Source organism: Bombina bombina, chromosome 3, assembly GCF_027579735.1.
Source record: "Bombina bombina isolate aBomBom1 chromosome 3, aBomBom1.pri, whole genome shotgun sequence".
In the NCBI taxonomy this organism is placed as follows: domain Eukaryota; kingdom Metazoa; phylum Chordata; class Amphibia; order Anura; family Bombinatoridae; genus Bombina; species Bombina bombina.
The window spans coordinates 159,606,243-159,624,485 of NC_069501.1; the positions used below are offsets into that span (position 1 = coordinate 159,606,243).

At 34.7% G+C, this 18,243-nt stretch overlaps 1 protein-coding gene across 1 annotated transcript in view; it reads left to right on the forward strand.

Moving 5' to 3' along the window:
* The window catches only part of ROBO2 (roundabout guidance receptor 2), a 637,624-nt gene extending 624,122 nt beyond the window's left edge, over positions 1 to 13,502 (forward strand). Inside the window, exons 27-29 of the mRNA XM_053706022.1 lie at positions 31 to 279; positions 8,422 to 8,619; positions 9,381 to 13,502. Coding sequence (XP_053561997.1) covers positions 31 to 279; positions 8,422 to 8,619; positions 9,381 to 9,382 — 449 coding nt within the window. The 3' untranslated portion in view covers positions 9,383 to 13,502. The remainder of the gene's footprint in view (positions 1 to 30; positions 280 to 8,421; positions 8,620 to 9,380) is intronic.
* The last annotated feature ends 4,741 nt before the right edge of the window (positions 13,503 to 18,243 follow it).

Below are 18,243 nucleotides of genomic sequence, written 5' to 3' on the forward strand. Positions count from 1 at the left end.
TTAAATACAATATGTTTTATTTCTTAATAGACTTGCCCCCACCCCCTGAACCTCCACCATGTCAAAACATAAGGCAGCAAGTGGGGTCTAATCAACGCGGGGGAAATATGTGTGGTCCCACAGAAAGGAAAGCAAGTTCTCTTGAGAGGCATACAACAAATACAGATGACACAAAGACCTCATTGGAACGCCATGCAAGAACATCCTTAGAGCGACAGCGACAAACACAAGAATGGCTTGGCTCCACGGAACGTCAAAATAAGCAAGCTTTTGGATCAGGTAAAAAAATAAAAATATAATCATAGTTAGGAGTTACAACTTTGTCTGTTATTAATAAGTAAATATACTGTGATATATAGTTAAATGGACATTAACCCCTTAATGACCACAGCACTTTTCCATTTTCTGTCCGTTTGGGACCAAGGCTATTTTTACGTTTATGCAGTGTTTGTGTTTAGCTGTAATTTTCCTCTTACTCATTTACTGTACCCACACATATTATATACCGTTTTTCTCGCCATTAAATGGACTTTCTAAAGATACCATTATTTTCATCATATCTTATAACTTACTATAAAAAAATATAAAATATGAGGAAAAAATGGGAAAAAAACACACTTTTTCTAACTTTGACCCCCAAAATCTGTTACACATCTATAACCACCAAAAAACACCCATGCTAAATAGTTTCTAAATTTTGTCCTGAGTTTAGAAATACCCAATGTTTACATGTTGTTTGCTTTTTTTGCAAGTTATAGGGCCATAAATACAAGTAGCACTTTGCTATTTCCAAACCACTTTTTTTCAAAATTAGCGCTAGTTACATTGGAACACTGATATCTGTCAGGAATCCCTGAATATCCCTTGACACTTTTTTTTTTAGAAGACATCTCAAAGTATTGATCTATGCCCATTTTGGTATATTTCATGCCACCATTTCACCGCCAAATGCGATCAAATAAAAAAAATTGTTCACTTTTTCACAAATTTTTTCACGCACTATAGGTTTGTCACTTAAATTATTTACAAACAACTTGTGCAATTATGGCATAAATGGTTGTAAATGCTTCTCTGGGATCCCCTTTGTTCAGAAATAGCAGACATATATGGCTTTGGCATTGCTGTTTGGTAATTAGAAGGCCGCTAAATGCCGCTGCGCATCACACGTGTATTATGTCTAGCAGTGAAGGGGTTAATTAGGGAGCTTGCAGCGATAATTTTAGATGTAGTGTAGAGATCAGCCTGATGTGATGTGATTGGCTCACCCATGTGCATTGCTATTTCTTAAACAAAGGATATCTAAAGAATGAAGCTAATTAGACACTAGAAGTAAATTGGAATTTTGTTTAAAATTGTATTCTCTATCTGAATTATGAAAGAAAAAAAATTGGGTTTAATGTTCCTTTAAGGAAAGCAGTTAGGAACTTGTAAAGAGGTGCATACTGAGTTTTCCTAACAATTGTTGCCCTAGTTTAGAAAGCCAGAGTTGGCTACTCTGTTCTTTCTTTTTCAAAGGTCTCTGTGAAGAACTGTGTCTTCTCATACCTTGTAACTGTCTACATGCCAGACAGCGGAAAAGGTAAGTCCTTTTTCTTGTAGTTGGGAAAACCATGCACTTAACAAATTACATGAAGCAGGCACTGTAGCATGTGTGAGACTAACATTTAAACTCTTTTAAATAGAAAGGTTAAAATGATTTTATTAGGCTTTATTTTCTGACACATGTTTACTTGATAAAACAATAAAAGTTGAAACTGAAAGTAAGGCTGAATTTTCTATTTTAGCAGTTTATTCATTTCCCCTTTGCTTTACAATAAACCGATGCAACATTTTAAACTGTCTGGTTTAAAAAAACGGTTATTTCTGGTACTCAGTTTGAAACTTATCTGTACAAGTTTATTTACTCAGTTTGAAACTTATCTGTACAAGTTTATTTACTGTTTCACAACATGTCTGATATGGAGCAAGAGCCTGCTCTCATGAATTCATGCTTATTATGTTTAGATGCCCACATTGCAGCTCCTATGCAATTTTGTTCTTCATGTGTCAAGAAAACCTTGCAAAATAAAGGTAAAATTTTTGAGCCTATGTCTATCAGGTTGATGCTGTTAAAATAATACCTCAGCTTTCTCCTGCTACGTCCCAAGCCTTAATAGTGTCACATGCAGTGCCCTGTGGTTCCTCTATAGCTCCTAGTGGAGTTTATTTTAAAGCAGAAATTGCTGCACAGGTATCTTCAGCGGTATCTGCGGGATTAGCTGCCATTCCCAGATTACAGGGAAAATGCAAGAGGAAATCTAGAAATTCAGAAAGTAAAGTGCCTGTCCTCAGTTCTGCTTCCCAAGTTGCCCTTTCTCATAAGTCTGATGATGAAGATACATTGGTACTTTCTGAGGGTGAAATCTCCGATTCGGACAGTATAATTCCTTCTTCTGAGACTGAGATGGTATCCTTCAGATTTATGCTTGAACACCTTTGTGTATTGTTAAAGGAGGATTTAGCTACTTTAGATTACTCCGATACCCCTGTCGTTGTCACTCCTAAGAAATCTAGTAAACTTAATCGTTTTTTGATGAACCTTCCACTGGAGGTTTTTCCTGTGCCAGACCTTGCTAGGGAGATTATCTCACAGGAATGGGAGAAACCAGGAGTGTCCTTTTCCCCATCTCCCATTTTTAAGAAAATGTTTCCTGTCGAGGACTCCATTAAAGACCCTTGGTATACTGTACCCAAAGTTGAAGGGGCCATTTCCACTCTGGCCAAGAGAACCACTATTCCTATTGAAGATGTCTGCTCTTTTAAGGATCCAGTGGACAAGAAGCTGGAGTCTTATTTGAAAAAGATTTATGTTCATCAAGGTCTCCATCGGCAATCTGCGGTGTGTATTGCCACCGTGACTAGTGCAGCATTTTGTTGGTTCAACGCCTTGTCTGATTCTCTTCAAGTAGAGACTTCCTGGGATGAAACTCAAGATAGGATAAAAACTCTTAAGTTGGCCAATTCCTTTATTGCAGATGCTATTTTACAGGTTGTTAGACTAGGAGCTTCTATAAACTTCTAGTTTCGCTGTCCTAGCCTGCAGGGCGTTATGGTTGAAATCCTGGTCTACGGGTGTAAAAGGGTCTTTTCTACTTCAAGATAAGAAGAATAGGCCTAAAGGACGTCAGAGTAATTTTCATTCCTTTCGTAACTTCAGAGGAAAACCTTCTCCTTCTTCTTCTAAGCAGGAACAATCCAAGTCTTCTTGGAAACCCAATGAGTCTTGGAACAAGGGGAAACAATCAAAGAAATCTGCAGCTGATTCCAAATCAGCATGAAGGGTTTGCCCCCTTTTAGGGATCGGATCAGGTGGGGTGGGGCAGACTTTCTCAGTTCTCTCAAGCTTGGAAACGAGATGTCCCAGATCCCTGGACTGTGGACATAGTATCCCAGGGTTACAAATTGGAATTCAAGGCTTTTTTCAACATCCTTCTTCCCTGGGAATGATAGTTCCAGTTCCAGTGCAGAAACAGGGTCTCGGGTTCTACTCCAACCTATTTGTGGTTCCCAAAAAAGAGGGAACTTTCTGTCCCTTTCTAGACTTGAAGTGTCTAAACAAGTTTCTCAAAGTTCCATCCTCCAAGATGGAGACTATACGCTCCATTCTTCCTTTAGTGCAAGGGGGTCAGTTCATGACAACCATAGACTTAAATGATGTGTATCTTCATGTTCCTATTAACAGGAACATCACAGATTCCTGAGAGTTGCCTTTCTGGACAAACATTTCCAGTTCATGGCCCTTCCATTTGGTCTAGCCACGGCTCCCAGATTTTTTTCAAAGGTTCAAAGGTTCTGGGGACTCTTTTGGTAGTGATCTGTTCTTGCTGTGTCATCCTACCTGGATGACATATTGGTTCAGGTGCCATCTTTTCAACTAACAAAACATCACACAGAGATTTTGTTGTCTTTTCTTCGTTCCCACAGACGGAATGTGAATCTGGAAAAAAGCTCCCTTTTCCCAGCCACAAGAGTAGATTCTCTATTGATGAAGATTTTTCTCACAGATGTCAGGAATTTTTTTTTTATTTCCTCTTGCCTCTCTCTTCAGGCTTCTGCTCATCCTTCAGTGGCTCAATGTATGGAGGTAATCGGTCTGATGGTAGCTTCCATGGACATCATTCCTTTTGCTCTATTCCATTTGAGAGCTCTCCAGTTGTGCATGCTCAGAAAATGGAATGGAGACCATGCGGATCTATCTCAGAGAATAGAGTTAGATCAGTCATCAAGGGATTCTCTCCCATGGTGGATTTCTCCGGAACATCTGTCTCAGAGCACATGCTTTCAGAGACCTTCCTGGGTGATTGTGACCACGGACACCAGGCTGCTGAGCAGTCTGGAACTCGTTAAAAGCTCAGGGTCTTTGGACTCAGGAGGAGTCTGCTCTTCCCATCTACAGTTTGGAGTTGAGGGTGATTTACAATGCTCTATTGGTTGGCCTCAGTTGTCCTCAGCCCAGTTTATCAAGTTCCAGTCAGACAACATAACCTCTGTGGCTTACATCAATCACCAGGGAGGAACTCAGAGTTCCTTAGTCATGAAGGAGGTTACGGATGGCAATATAAACGCTCTTCTTAAAGGGACATTGCAATCCAGTACATGCGGATTTTCTGAGCAGACAGATTTTTCATCGTTCTGATAGATGCTCTGACAGTTCCTTGGGTTTTCAGTTTGGCATACCTGTTTCCTCCATTTGCTCTCCTTCCACAAGTCATTGCTCATATCAAACAGGAGAGGGCACTGGTGATTCTAATAGCCCCTGCGTGGCTTTGCAGGATCTGGTTTGCAGACCTAGTGGAGATGTAAATTCTTCCACCTTGGAGACTACCTCTGAGGAAGGACCTCCTTATTTAGGGTTCCTTCCTTCATCCAAATCTTGTTTCTCTGAAACTGACTGCTTGAAGATTGAATGCTTAATTCTGTCTAAGCGTGTTTTTTCTGAGTCGGTCATTGAGACCATGTTTCAGGCTTGCAAACCTGTTACTAGAAAGATTTACCATAAAATATGGTGTAAATATCTTTATTGGTGTGAATCCAAAGGCTATTCTTGGAGTAGAATTAGAAATCCTAGAATTTTATATTTTCGTCAGGAAGGCCTGGAGAAGGGTTTGTCACTCAGTACCCTGAAAGGTCAGATTTCTGTTTTATCAGTTTTACTACATAAGCGTTTGGCAGATGTGCCAGATGTGCAATCTTTTTGTCAGGCCTTGGTCAAAATCAAGCCTGTCTTTAAGACTGTTGCTCCTCCTTAAAGCCTTAACCTTGTTCTTAAAGTTTTACAGCTGGCTCCGTTTGAGCCATTGCATTCCATAGACATTAAGTTTTTATCTTGGAAGGTTTTGTTTCTTGTTGCTATCTCTTCTGCTCAAAGAGTCTCGGAACTCTCAGCTATGTAGTTTGATTCCCCTTATCTTATTTTTCATGCCGATAAGGCGGTTCTTCGCACTAAATTAGGTTTCCTTCCTAAGGTTGTTTCTAATAGAAATATCAACCAGGAAATTGTTGTTCCCTCTCTGTGTCCTAATCCTTCTTCTTCCAAAGAACGTTTGTTACACAATTTGGATGTTGTACGTGCTCTTAAATTCTGCTTACAGGCGACTGAGGATTTTCACCAGTCCTCTGCCCTCTTTGTCTGTTTCTCTGGGAAACATAAAGGTTAGAAAGCTACTGCTACTACTCTTTCTTTCTGGTTACAAAGTATAATTCATTTGGCTTATGAGACTGCTGGACAGCAGCCTCCTGAGAGAATTACGGCTCATTCCACAAGAGCTGTTTCCTCTTCTTGGGCTTTTAAAAATTAAGCTTCTGTGGATTAAATTTGCAAGGCTGCAACTTGGTCTTCTCTACATACTTTTTACAAATTTGATACTTTTTCCTCGGCTGAGGCTTCTTTTGGGAGAAAGGTTCTTCAAGGGGTGGTGCCTTCTGTTTAGAACTGCCTGTCTTGTCCCTCCCTATTTTTCCGTGTCCTCTAGCTTGGGTATTGGTTCCCAACAGTAATTACTCAAGCCGTGGACTCATCATATCTTAGGAAAGAAAAACAAAATGTATGCTTACCTGATAAATGTATTTCTTCCGGATATGTTGAGTCCATGGCCCCACCCTTTATTTTAAGACAGTTGTACTTTTGACTATAACCTCAAGCACCTCTACACCTTGTGTTACTCCTTTTTCTCCATTTCCTTCGGTCGAATGACTGGGGGTTGTGGGTAAGGGAGTGATACTTAGCAGTTTAACTGTGCTGCTCTTTGCCTCCTCCTGCTGGCCAGAAGTGATATTCCCAACAGTAATTACTCAAGCCATGGACTCACCATATCCGGAAATAAATAAATTTATCAGGTAAGCATATATGTTGTTGATTTTTTATTTAATTACACATTTAGGCCTATTTACAAGTGGAGCGCAAAATTGCGCTTTTGGGAGTGTGATTGTGCGCTCCACTCAGTAATACCAGTGCACACAAATGTGTGCTGATATTACAAGTTGAGCGCAATGCGAACTCAACCTCACGTTCACATCGCCTGGAAGTTTTGCACTCACGACAATGTACTTCCATAGGCTCCAATGGGAGCCGCATTTTGATGGCCTTCAGAAATGACAAAGAACCTAGCACATCGTAGGGGGTAAGTCGCGCAGCGTTGGGCAACACATTTAAAATATATATGTATATGAATATATACATATATATTTATGTGTCTAAATGTGTATATGCACATATTAACCCATAAATATATATGTATATAAGCATTTGTATATAGGCATATACGTACTGTATATATTTTCAGTATAAAACAAAGCCCCCATAGACTGCTATGTAAAGGCACTTTTCAGTGCAGTTTTTGTCTAACACCTCACATCCCCTCACTTTAACCCCTTATAACTGCTTTATGTACTTATTTTTAATTTAAAAAAAGCTCATTTTTTTTTATTAATAAATTAACTGTACACTTTATTTTGGGGGAAATTGGGGGATATTTTTTTAATTAACCAGTGATCTGATCTCTGGTTAATGAATCCTACTGCACTTGTAATGGCTGGTTAATTATCACGCTCCCGCCAAAAGGCAAATTTGCCCATTTGTGGGTGTGCAATAATTTAGCGCTCCACTTGTAATATAGCCCCATGTGTTTGAGCGTCAATATTTAAAGTTAAATCAGCTAGCCCCTAGAGTGCTAATATAGGGCTAGACTACAAGGGGAGTGCTAATTTTTCGCATGCCCGCAAACGAGCAAATTTGCCGTTTTGCAGGCACGTGATAAATAACCGCTGATTACAAGTGGTTCATGGTAGCTCTTACAAAATTAACCAGAGATCAGATCTCTGTTTGATTTTATAAATTTCCCCAAACTTAAAACTTAAAAATGAGGCAGAGTTTAATTTATGAAATCTTTTATATTTATTTATTTTCTGAAAATGTTTGCTTTTTACCCCTCCGCTGATAAGCGCAGCTCTCCCGCCCGCCATATTGTCTAATTGATTGACAAATGATGATTGTTAAAACAAGGATTAGTTGTTTTAACAATCATCATCTGTAAATCAATTAGACAATATGACAGGCGGGAGAGCTGCGCTTATCGGTGAATGAATTAAACTCTGCATCATTTTCAAAAGTCTTAACAATGTGAGGCAGTAGGCTTAACTTTACATTCACTTTAAGTGTTAGTTTTCTTTTCTTTTTTTTTTAAAAAAAAAGAAAACGTCACTTAGCAGTTTTTGGGGGCTAAAGTCAGTGGGTGTGTGGTGTTAAGAGGAAAAAAAACAGCACTGAAAAGTGACTTTACATAGTGGTCTATGGGAACTGTATGTTCCCTGTAAATATACAGTATATGTATCTGCTTATATGCATATATATTTATGTGTTAATATGTGTATATACACATATTAGCACATAAATAAAATGTATATAGTCATATACATATATATTTACACTTTGCTGCCATCGCTGCACGACTTACACCGTGCACTGTGCTAGAGAACAAGGAGAACAAGGCTCCGATTGGAGTGCAATGCTTTCCAGCAATGAAAACGCAAGCTCATATTCGCAATCGCATTGCTGTCAACTGCTAATAGCACCCATTAGCGTGCTCTGGTATTACTCAGAGGAGCGCAAATATCACTTTCATTTGTACTCTGGTCCATAATGTACACAAATGGAGCACATGTTTAAATTAATTGTAGTAGTTTAAATATCAACAATTTTATAAAATATTAATGAAGACAAGAATCAAGGTAATGAGGCAGGTGAGCAAGCTATTTGCTTATTATAAATCTATAACTTTGATTGCTTTACTGTTAACATTTAAGTAAATGTTTTTAGGCTAACACATATTGCCAAAAGTCATATTTTTGCAATGCCCTTAATATCCAATTAATTCTATGTTACAGAAGAAGTTTTGATGCCATATTGTAAACCAAGTTTCCCATCACCCGGAGGACACAGTTCTACAGGAACAACTTCTTCAAAGGAATCAACTGGACCCAGAAAAGGGGAAATTTTGAGAGGTCATCAACGCAATGCTCTTGATTTTCTTGATGTAGGATATTTGGGGCCAAACAGTCAAGGACAGTTTACTGGAGAATTATGTAAGCATTTTTACAAGGCTCATAATAGTGCTAAAATGTTCAAATTTCCAATAATAAAAAAAAAAGGAATACAATGTGTAACGTAAGAAAATTTCTGATGCATTAAGCTTCATGCAGTTAAATTATGAAGAAAGATGTTCTTTAAGGAATAGTCTAGTAAAAATTAAACTTTCATGATAGAGCATGCAATTTTAAGCAACTTTCTAATTTACTCCTATTATCAATTTTTCTTCATTCTCTTGGTATCTTTATTTGAATGTAAGCTTAGGAGCCGGACCATTTTTCGTTCAGCACCTATGTAGCACTTGCTGATTGGTGGCTACATTTAGACACCAATCAGCAAGCACTACCTAGGTGCTGAGCCATTAATGGTCCGACTCCTATGCTTACATTGTTGCTTTTTCAAATAAAGATAGCAAGAAAAAAATGATAACAGGAGTAAATTAGAAAGTTACTTAAAATGGCATGCTCTATCTTATTCATGAAAGTTTAAACTTGACTAGACTATCCCTTTAATCTTCAGTTGTGATAAATCAATTATTCTCAAGTAATTATTTGGGATTCTATATACTCTAATTCTATTTTTTTAACATCTACAATATGGAAAGTAATATTAATTTTTCATTAGATATTATTAACTTTTTTTTAAACAAAATAATCTATCATCTATCTATCATCTATATGTCTGTGTTGTTTGTCAGTATGCACCTGAATGTTTTCATCAATTCAATGCATTTATTTATTTATTTTCTTATTTGCAGAGTACTGAAAAGAAACATCACAAGCTGCTCTAAAGACCATCTGGTCTGGACTGATGAAAGTGATGAAAAAACTTAAATAGTGCAATGAACATTTTCTTTATTTATGTACTATTGGAAGGACTGTAAATGCAATGTAAAGACACAAAGTCACACATATCCCACAAAAGTTTTTCTTTTTTCCCCGTCTTTTAAATACACCATCCACCTTAACTATTTCTTGCCAGGAGTACACAAAAGAGGAAAACCCACCATCAAGGATAAAAACATTCTGCTTTGTATATAATTTCTTGTGTTGCATTGCTATGCAAGTTTGCCCTCTTTTCGCTCTGTTAATATTATTGTCTGTTCTTATTGTTCTATTGTACTATATGTGAACTAATAGGATGTGGTGCCATATAAATTCTTTTTTGTTTAATGTTGTAATATTCATATTTAAATTTTGCACTGCATTTTTTTTGATGATAAGCACAAACTCCTATTCCTTGTGATATGAAGTAAAGAGAATAAATGTGAAAGGAATTTCTGTACTGTAAAGCAAAATGTCATAGTAATGGCAGGACGGCATGGGATTGTTTTCCATAATAAAGTTGAAAGAAGCCAAAAAAATAATGATTCTGGAAATATGACAACGCGTTTTGAACAGCAAGGATCCGTAATAAGCAATATATTTTATTTTTTGCTTTTTAAAAATGGTAATAATGCATTTTATCATGGATGGACAGACAAACACACAATCTTTATATGCTCACTCACAACTCCTTATGACATTTATCAGGGTACCAAGCAAGGGTATAATACTAGGAATATAATACTAGGAAGCAAAGAACTTGCACTCTCTGGATTTTTTAATGTCTAAAAGTTTAATTTATTGTATTGTATTTTGCAAGTTCTTTGCTTCCACACACATATCATCTTTACATATACAACTAAAATATAACATTCCAATGTTCCCATTCATTTAATCATATTATGACAGTAAAATAAACCAATTTTTTTCACTACAATGATTCAATAAGAACAGTTTTTCTACATTATCATTGCTGCTTTTCATACATAATGAGTCCAACATGACATAGATGTACCTAATTCATCCTTTTATGTATTTTTTATTCTTACACAAAAGTAATCCAATAGACATTCGCATACAACTATACAAATACACGTATGAAACCACAACTTAAAGATGAAATAAAGATAATTTAAAAGCAATAGTATGACAAACAAGTGACCCCCAGGACGCAATTCACATAAGTGTAATTTATGCCAAAAAAAATGAATAAATTAAATAATCAGGTAAATTTATTTTATTGAACTCATCAGAGTCACTGATCTAAGTGACATTAACAAGTAACAAAAGTCACAACAAAATTGTCACAAATGTGTGTGTTTCTGAGACAATTAAAATGTCTATGTTTTATATTGATATGAAATGTAATGTTTCAAAGAAAACATATTGAGTGATACAATATTTAGCTATTGAGTTATGCACTAAAAGGAATAAATTAACAACAATAAAACCTAAAAAACATACATTTTTTAAACATAGCAACATAAATGAAAAGTATATCCATATATTCCTGTGTTTAAAGCAAGACAAATGTCAGTTGGCACATATATTTTTTTTATATATATAAACATGGAGAAAATGCTAGGATTTTTTTTTTTTCATGTCAAGGGCTCCAGATTTTTTTTTTTAACTATATTGCGGGTGTAAGGTAGGTCAATGTATCAAGCTCTAAACATTGCATTTTATCATTAAATAGGCTTTCAGTAAATAATTTGTAACTAACATTTTCCAACTTCCTTGTCGAGATATTTTACATTTACCATGTCGGTTTTGTGTCAGTGACAAATAGCTATGGTGGTTTAATGGATCAATATGAAGCATCAAAGAAAGAGGAGTCATACCCTGTACATGAAGTAGTGTTAGTACAAAATGGCTCTGAAGTTGCCATATGTCTCACTTTTTTATAGTTACAACAAATCTGTATACTGTTTAATAAATATGACCATTGCTTTTCTGAAATTTCACGATACTGTCCAATAAATATGTCCGTTACTTTACTAAAATGTCATAACAAAACATACAATATACTGTTGTTTAGAAGCGTAATACTTGTCAACTTATAAATGCAAACTTTTATTATAATTATTATTATTATTACCATTATTATCTCTATTTTCAAATCATATATTACCTCTCAGAAACATTTTCAGCATACCTATTTTAAGTCTGTATAAAATATAATGTGCTAACATTGACTGGGCCCAATCTAACATTCTTCAACATTCTTCCATTGTAATTTTTGCCTTTTCCGCATTAAAGTATTAAAGTTGTACAGTGTCATGATATTTACAAACTGATCCACATTTTATTAACTAATAGTAGTCTGTAAAGACAAAGCATATTACTTATTTATTAAATTAATTCCATCAATAGAAAACAATCATTCATTTTCAGTATCACTCTTTTTAAAGGAATGCTGCCCTTAAGTATCACACTAAACCATTGATGTGTGAATTTTTATTCAACAATTTATGAAATTGTAAATGTAATTTATATTGACAGAAATCAGATAACTTCATTTTTACTGTCCTGTTTTGTACTATTTTGACTATGTTTGGTTCATCAATGTGAAAGCTGTTCATGCAATTAGGATAAAATCCACGAATAAGATTCATAATAAACAAATTCTAATGTATACAAATCACAAAATCTGGGTATCATATCTCAATTGAGGGTTCTATGTCAAAAAAGGAGATTAAACATTTTTGTGTGTCTTCATGAATTTGATAAAAATGTTATTCACAAATGTATTGACATGCAAAAAAGATGGATTTTATGTTTAACACAATTGTTGATGCACAGACATGATTTATATGAGCTACTTTATATGTATTAAAATGTATATGAAATTGATCAAAGAAGACGCTTGACTTTGATATACCTAAACAGTCTGTTTTATGATAGAATTATAACAAGTTAAATATACAATAATATCAAATCATTCAAATGGTTTAATGCTTAAAATATATCCTTTTTATTGAACCCCAAATATATTTAAAGGGCCATCAAATTTAAAAAGGGCAGTGTACTGTAAAATATATGCAAAATTATTTAGGTTTATTTTTGTATAGGAAATAATGGTTTCTGTTAAGAGAAACCACAACCCAATAAAATTGGCTGAATGTGCAGGGAGATCATACAGCACTATCTTATCTTTTTTATATGTACACAGAGTCATTTGTATCTTAAAAGTATATACATAGTGAAACCAATACTTACAGAGAACAATGGAAAATTAACATTTTAGTACCTCTGTTCCTCCCCAATTAGGATTGTGATTTATAATAAACTTTCTTGTTTACATAACCTTTCTATAACCAGTACTCATATTGTGAATTTTAAATAAAGGTTGGAATACAGAAGGCAAATACAGATATTTCAAATTCCAAAATAATATAAAAAGGAGCTATTTGTAAATAATTTAATACACTCCAGAAGGTACAGTGGATAATTTGCAACACATTAAAAGGAACGATAAAACTCACAGTACACTGTCCCTTTAAACGTTTCTAATACACTATCTAAATCACTATTTTCAGCACAGTGATTTCTGTATTTGTTTGTGTGTGATACATTTTAAAATGTCCTCTTAGATGCAGCAAACTAGATATCTCTATGGTCCCTTTACATTTCATTGCTCATATAATGCAACGTCTACAACATGAAAAAGCAAACATCAAGTCATTCTTTTTTTTTGTTTGATGAGAATATTCAATGGATTACTTTTTTTGAATACGTAATATTTCAAATACTGTGGTTGCACATATTTATTTTATATAATTTTCTCACTGTTAAACTTTATACTTTTGATTACAAAGTCAGTGCAGGATTTATGTTTATCACTGGTATTCCTAGTTAATCAACTTAATGTAAGACATGGTTACTAGTGCTGTCAAATGTGTATTGTATAATTACTGGGAAAATAAATATTTCATGTTACCAGTATGTTCAATGCACCTTCAAATATAAAACAATTCCACTTAAAGCTGTTTACTTTTATTTCATCAAAGTATCTGTCAAACATTTTTTTTTTAAATAAAACGTAGTTGAAAACATATTTTGACTCTTGTGAAAAGAAGTGCATCATGTCAGTTAATTTATTATGAAGCTATATCATTACTAAAGGCAAAATACAATGAAAGGTTTTAGCAGTCTATCTAACTCCAATAGTCCCACCTTCTTACCTGGCTGTTCCAGGTAAGCCACTTTCTCTTCCTTTTTTATTCGCTGGTTTAACAAAATGAAAATGTTGAGCCCCTAAGCACTGCCCATAAATGACAGCTAATGGTTCAAACCAAAGTTGCCCAAGCAGAGGTGGACAGCCCTAAAGCCCAGCCAAACTTTTGGGCTTTCCACCTCTGCTTGGGCCACTTCGGTTTGAACCATAGTGAAACAGTTGCTAGGCCACTTGCCAATGCCCCTGTCTGCTATGACTTGAAATATAGACCTTAAAGGGCCATGAAACCCATTTTTCTATCATGATTCAGAAAGAGCATGTGATTTTAGAAAAACGTCCTAATTCGCATCTATTATAAAATTTGATTTGTTCCCAGGGAGCGTGCGCTTATCTGGAGCAGTTTTGCAAGAATGTTATCTATTCGCAAGAGCACTAGATGGCAGCAGTATTTACTGCCATGTAGTTCTCCAGACACCTACCTAAGTATGTCTTAAAAAAAGATCACCATGGGGACGCAGAAAATTTGATAATACTAGTAAAATGAAAACTTTTTAAAATGATATGCTCTGTTTGAATCACAACATAAACAACATTATATAAGAATTCTCACCAGTCCTTCCATTTCCCAGATGGAATTCTATAAATATAAAACAGGTTGTTTTGCTAAGGGGCGTATACTGCATTTTCATATGGGAAGGGGATGCATACATTACAAAAGTTATTGGGGGAATTATTTAGGTTGTAGGGAGTCCCTAAAGACACTCAAACAATACTAAAAAAAATCTGTGGCGCTTGAAGGAAAGCTAAAATAATCATTAATGGCTATGTGAGTAATGGTCCAATTTATATATATAAAGATAAGATGGCTAAAATGTTAATTTTAATGATCAAAATTCATATATAAAAATAATTAAAATAGACTCTATACAGATATATATGTTAAAATAATAATATGTGTTACAAAAAAAATAAAATAAAAACACAGCTTCTAACAAAGATGCATAAAAAACAAGGATGCATAAAGAACAAAGATAAAATGCAGGAGACCATACAGTTAAATGGCCATTAGATATGCAATCAACTTGCAATAGGAGCAAGTGTACAGAATAACACAGTGTAGTAAACTTGATATAAAGAGCGATATATACTTCAAAGTTCAAACAGTCAATTTTAGAGAGTCAATTTAAAGTTGTATTTCCCCTGCAATGCTCTTCAATCCTAATGCATGGGGATATGTGAGACAAGAAATGGACTTGTCAAAAGCAAATCAATTGTTCAGGTAAGGTATTTACGCTTTTTACTTACACCGGAGGGTGTCTAGCAGCTCTCTGGGTGCTGGTCTCGGTTGCTGTATTCCTCTTACAGCCCGGTTGTGGTTGGTGGGTGTTTGCAGACACTTCTGCCAGTTTCTTTTTCTACCACCCGGGTGTCCTTGCACAGCAGTGAATCCTGTTTGTATGCAATTTTGCCGGATGGCGTTATTGACAGCGTCTGGGTTTAGGCAGCGTGTCAGGTAACTTTCAGGTAACTACGGATCCTCACAAGGGAAAAAAAGGAGCAACGCATTTCGGCTTACAAGCCTTTGTCAAGCTCTACTCGCATTACTATGTCGGTGCCTTTTAATACCGGTACTTCAATTTGATTGGTAGAATTGATGGCAATTATAATCGGAGCGCTTAGAACACTAAAAACAACCTGACTAAGAAACAACTTGACACCATCAAAGAGTTAGAAAACAAGGAAAATATAGTGGTGAAACCAGCGGACAAGGGAGGGGGCATTGTTATTTTAAATACACAAGATTACAATAAAATATGCGAGGACATTTTATGTGATATCACTACTTACAGCAAATTAACAATGAACCCAACCAATAAATTTAATTTACAATTAAAGGAAATTCTAAACAAAGCAAGTGATGAGGGAATATTGAATAAAAAAGAAATGGACTATTTACATATAAAAACACTGAAAATTATATTACTATATTGTCTTCCAAAGATACACAAGTCTTTAACATCACCCCCAGGGAGGCCAATAATATCAGGAATAAACTCCATTACTTCTAATATCTCCCAGTATATATATGGATACTTGCAGAAATACGTAAAGGAACTGCCATCGTTCCTAAAAGACTCCACAGAAATGTTGAAAATTCTAGATAGTATGAAATGGGAAGAAAACTATCTCATTGCAACATGTGATGTATCCTCTCTTTATACCTGCATCTCACACAAAGACGGGTTGGAAGCAGTGCAGTATTTTTTAGATAAAGGCGAAACAATAAAAATTGAACAAAAAAAGTTCATAATAGAGGGTATAAATTTCATATTAACCCATAACTATTTTAATTACAATAATGAATTCTATATACAGAAATGTGGGACTGCAATGGGGACCAGATTTGCCCCAAGTTATGCAAATTTATTTATGGGTTTGTGGGAGAAGGAATTTCTAGAATCCAGCGCACTTGTGGCAAATCTGGTCCTATACAGACGCTATATCGATGATATAGTATTAATTTGGAAAGGAACACAAGAGGATTTTACACAGTTTCTCCTAGAAATGAACACTAACAACAAAAATCTTAAATTCACCAGTGAAATAAGTAATGCTAAAATCAATTTCCTAGATCTGGAAATATACATAAGCAACAACATAATAAATACTAGAACTTATTTTAAATCCGTAGACGCAAATAATGTCATACATCAGACAAGCTGCCACGATCGAACGTGGAAGAAAAATATTCCCAAGGGACAATTATTACGTATCCGAAAAAATTGTAGTAACGACACTGACTATGAAATACAGGCAGAAGTCTTAAATAACAAATTCATAGAGAGAGGTTACAAAGATAAAGACATTACAGAAATAAAAAACGAGTTAAAAACAAGAAATAGGAAGGAGCTACTAATAACAAAAAAGAAGGATAACATTATGCTAAACGACAATAGAGAGCTCTTTGTTCCTTTTATCACTAAATACAGTCAAAATAAACATCTAATAGAAAAAATCATAAAAAAACATTGGTCGGTCTTAAAAAGTGATGAGCTTATTGGGGATTCGCTCCCAAATTACCCAAAAATAATATACAAAAAATCCCAAAATTTGAAATCAATTCTAGCCCCCACAGAAATAAGAAAGAAAAGCAAAAGAGATCAAGACTTAATGGGTAAAGTAATCAATGGATACTTTCCTTGCCTAACATGCAAGGCCTGCAAACATGCAGTTAAAACAAAAGAAATTAAATCCAATGTCACTGGGAAGAAATATAAAATTAAACAGCTAATACGATGTTCAGATAGGAATGTAGTATATCTCCTTGAGTGTGTTTGTGGCCTCCAATATATAGGAGAATCAGAAAGGCCCCTGAGAGATCGCATTAGGGAACATATTCTTTCAATAGAAAACTTTGAACAAGAAAGGAATAAAGATCTCCCCATTCCAAAACATTTCGCCACCTGCAATAAAGCTAACCCAAAATGCCTAAAGTATATAGGAATAGCAAAAGTACAAAAAAACTGGAGGGGCATGGACACACACAACAGTTTACTAAAATTGGAGGGGAAATGGATTTTTGAAATGAAATCCCTAACTCCAAATGGTCTAAATCAGGAATTCGATTTGGAATGTTTTCTTATAGACTAAGTCATAATATTCTGTATGACTTAATTTTGATATTATAATTATATACATCCTTTATTAATACAATAGAAGCAATTAGTCTATTTAGTTTATTTATTCTTATTTTTATATATATTTTTTTATCAACTGTCACTATAAGTAACTGGTGTACACATTGTCGAATTTGTTTTTTCGAACTAGTGGATAAATGTGCCCACCCTATACGGTGGTGACATCTGATAATCTGTTGGGAATCTAAAATAAAATATATAAAATAAGAACTATATGTTCCTTAAAAAGTAATGGAATAAAACGGCATAAAATACTGTATATACCGAAATAAAATATAACACTTCCCATGTTTAAATAACTATCATTCATAAATATATATATATCCCCATCAAATAGAATTCCTGTAATAAATTGCTGAAATAGTTGTTAATCGCTAACAAAAAACACACAAAAAAATGTTTTGAATCTAATATATAGTTCCTAACATAAATAAATGTCTGTTATTTTCAATAGCTTTAATTAAACCACTCAACTTACCTACACCCCCCTCTAATTAACATTATAATCCCCTCATCCTCTTCATTTATATACCCCTCTGGTTCTCTCCAAATAATAATAACTATAACACTGAATACCTTTAAAAGAACTCTATCTATTGATTTCATTATATTTATTGTATATATATCATTCTAGGTCTAGTAACATAGACACAGATTCGCATAGGTTATTTCTCTTCTCTCTTTTTTCTTTTTTTGTTTTTTGTTTTTTTTCTTGTCTTTCAAAGAATAAGACTTTGTTAAAATACCGTATGCATTATCTGTTATTTTAGACTGTGAGCATACTATAGTAGGTGCCTTTTTAGTATAACTGATATAACAAGGAAATTAAATAGTCAGAAAAATAGGCTAAAATAGACTAAATAATAGTCGATACGAATAAAGAATCTGTTAAAGCAAGTTCAAAATATCTATAACAATATA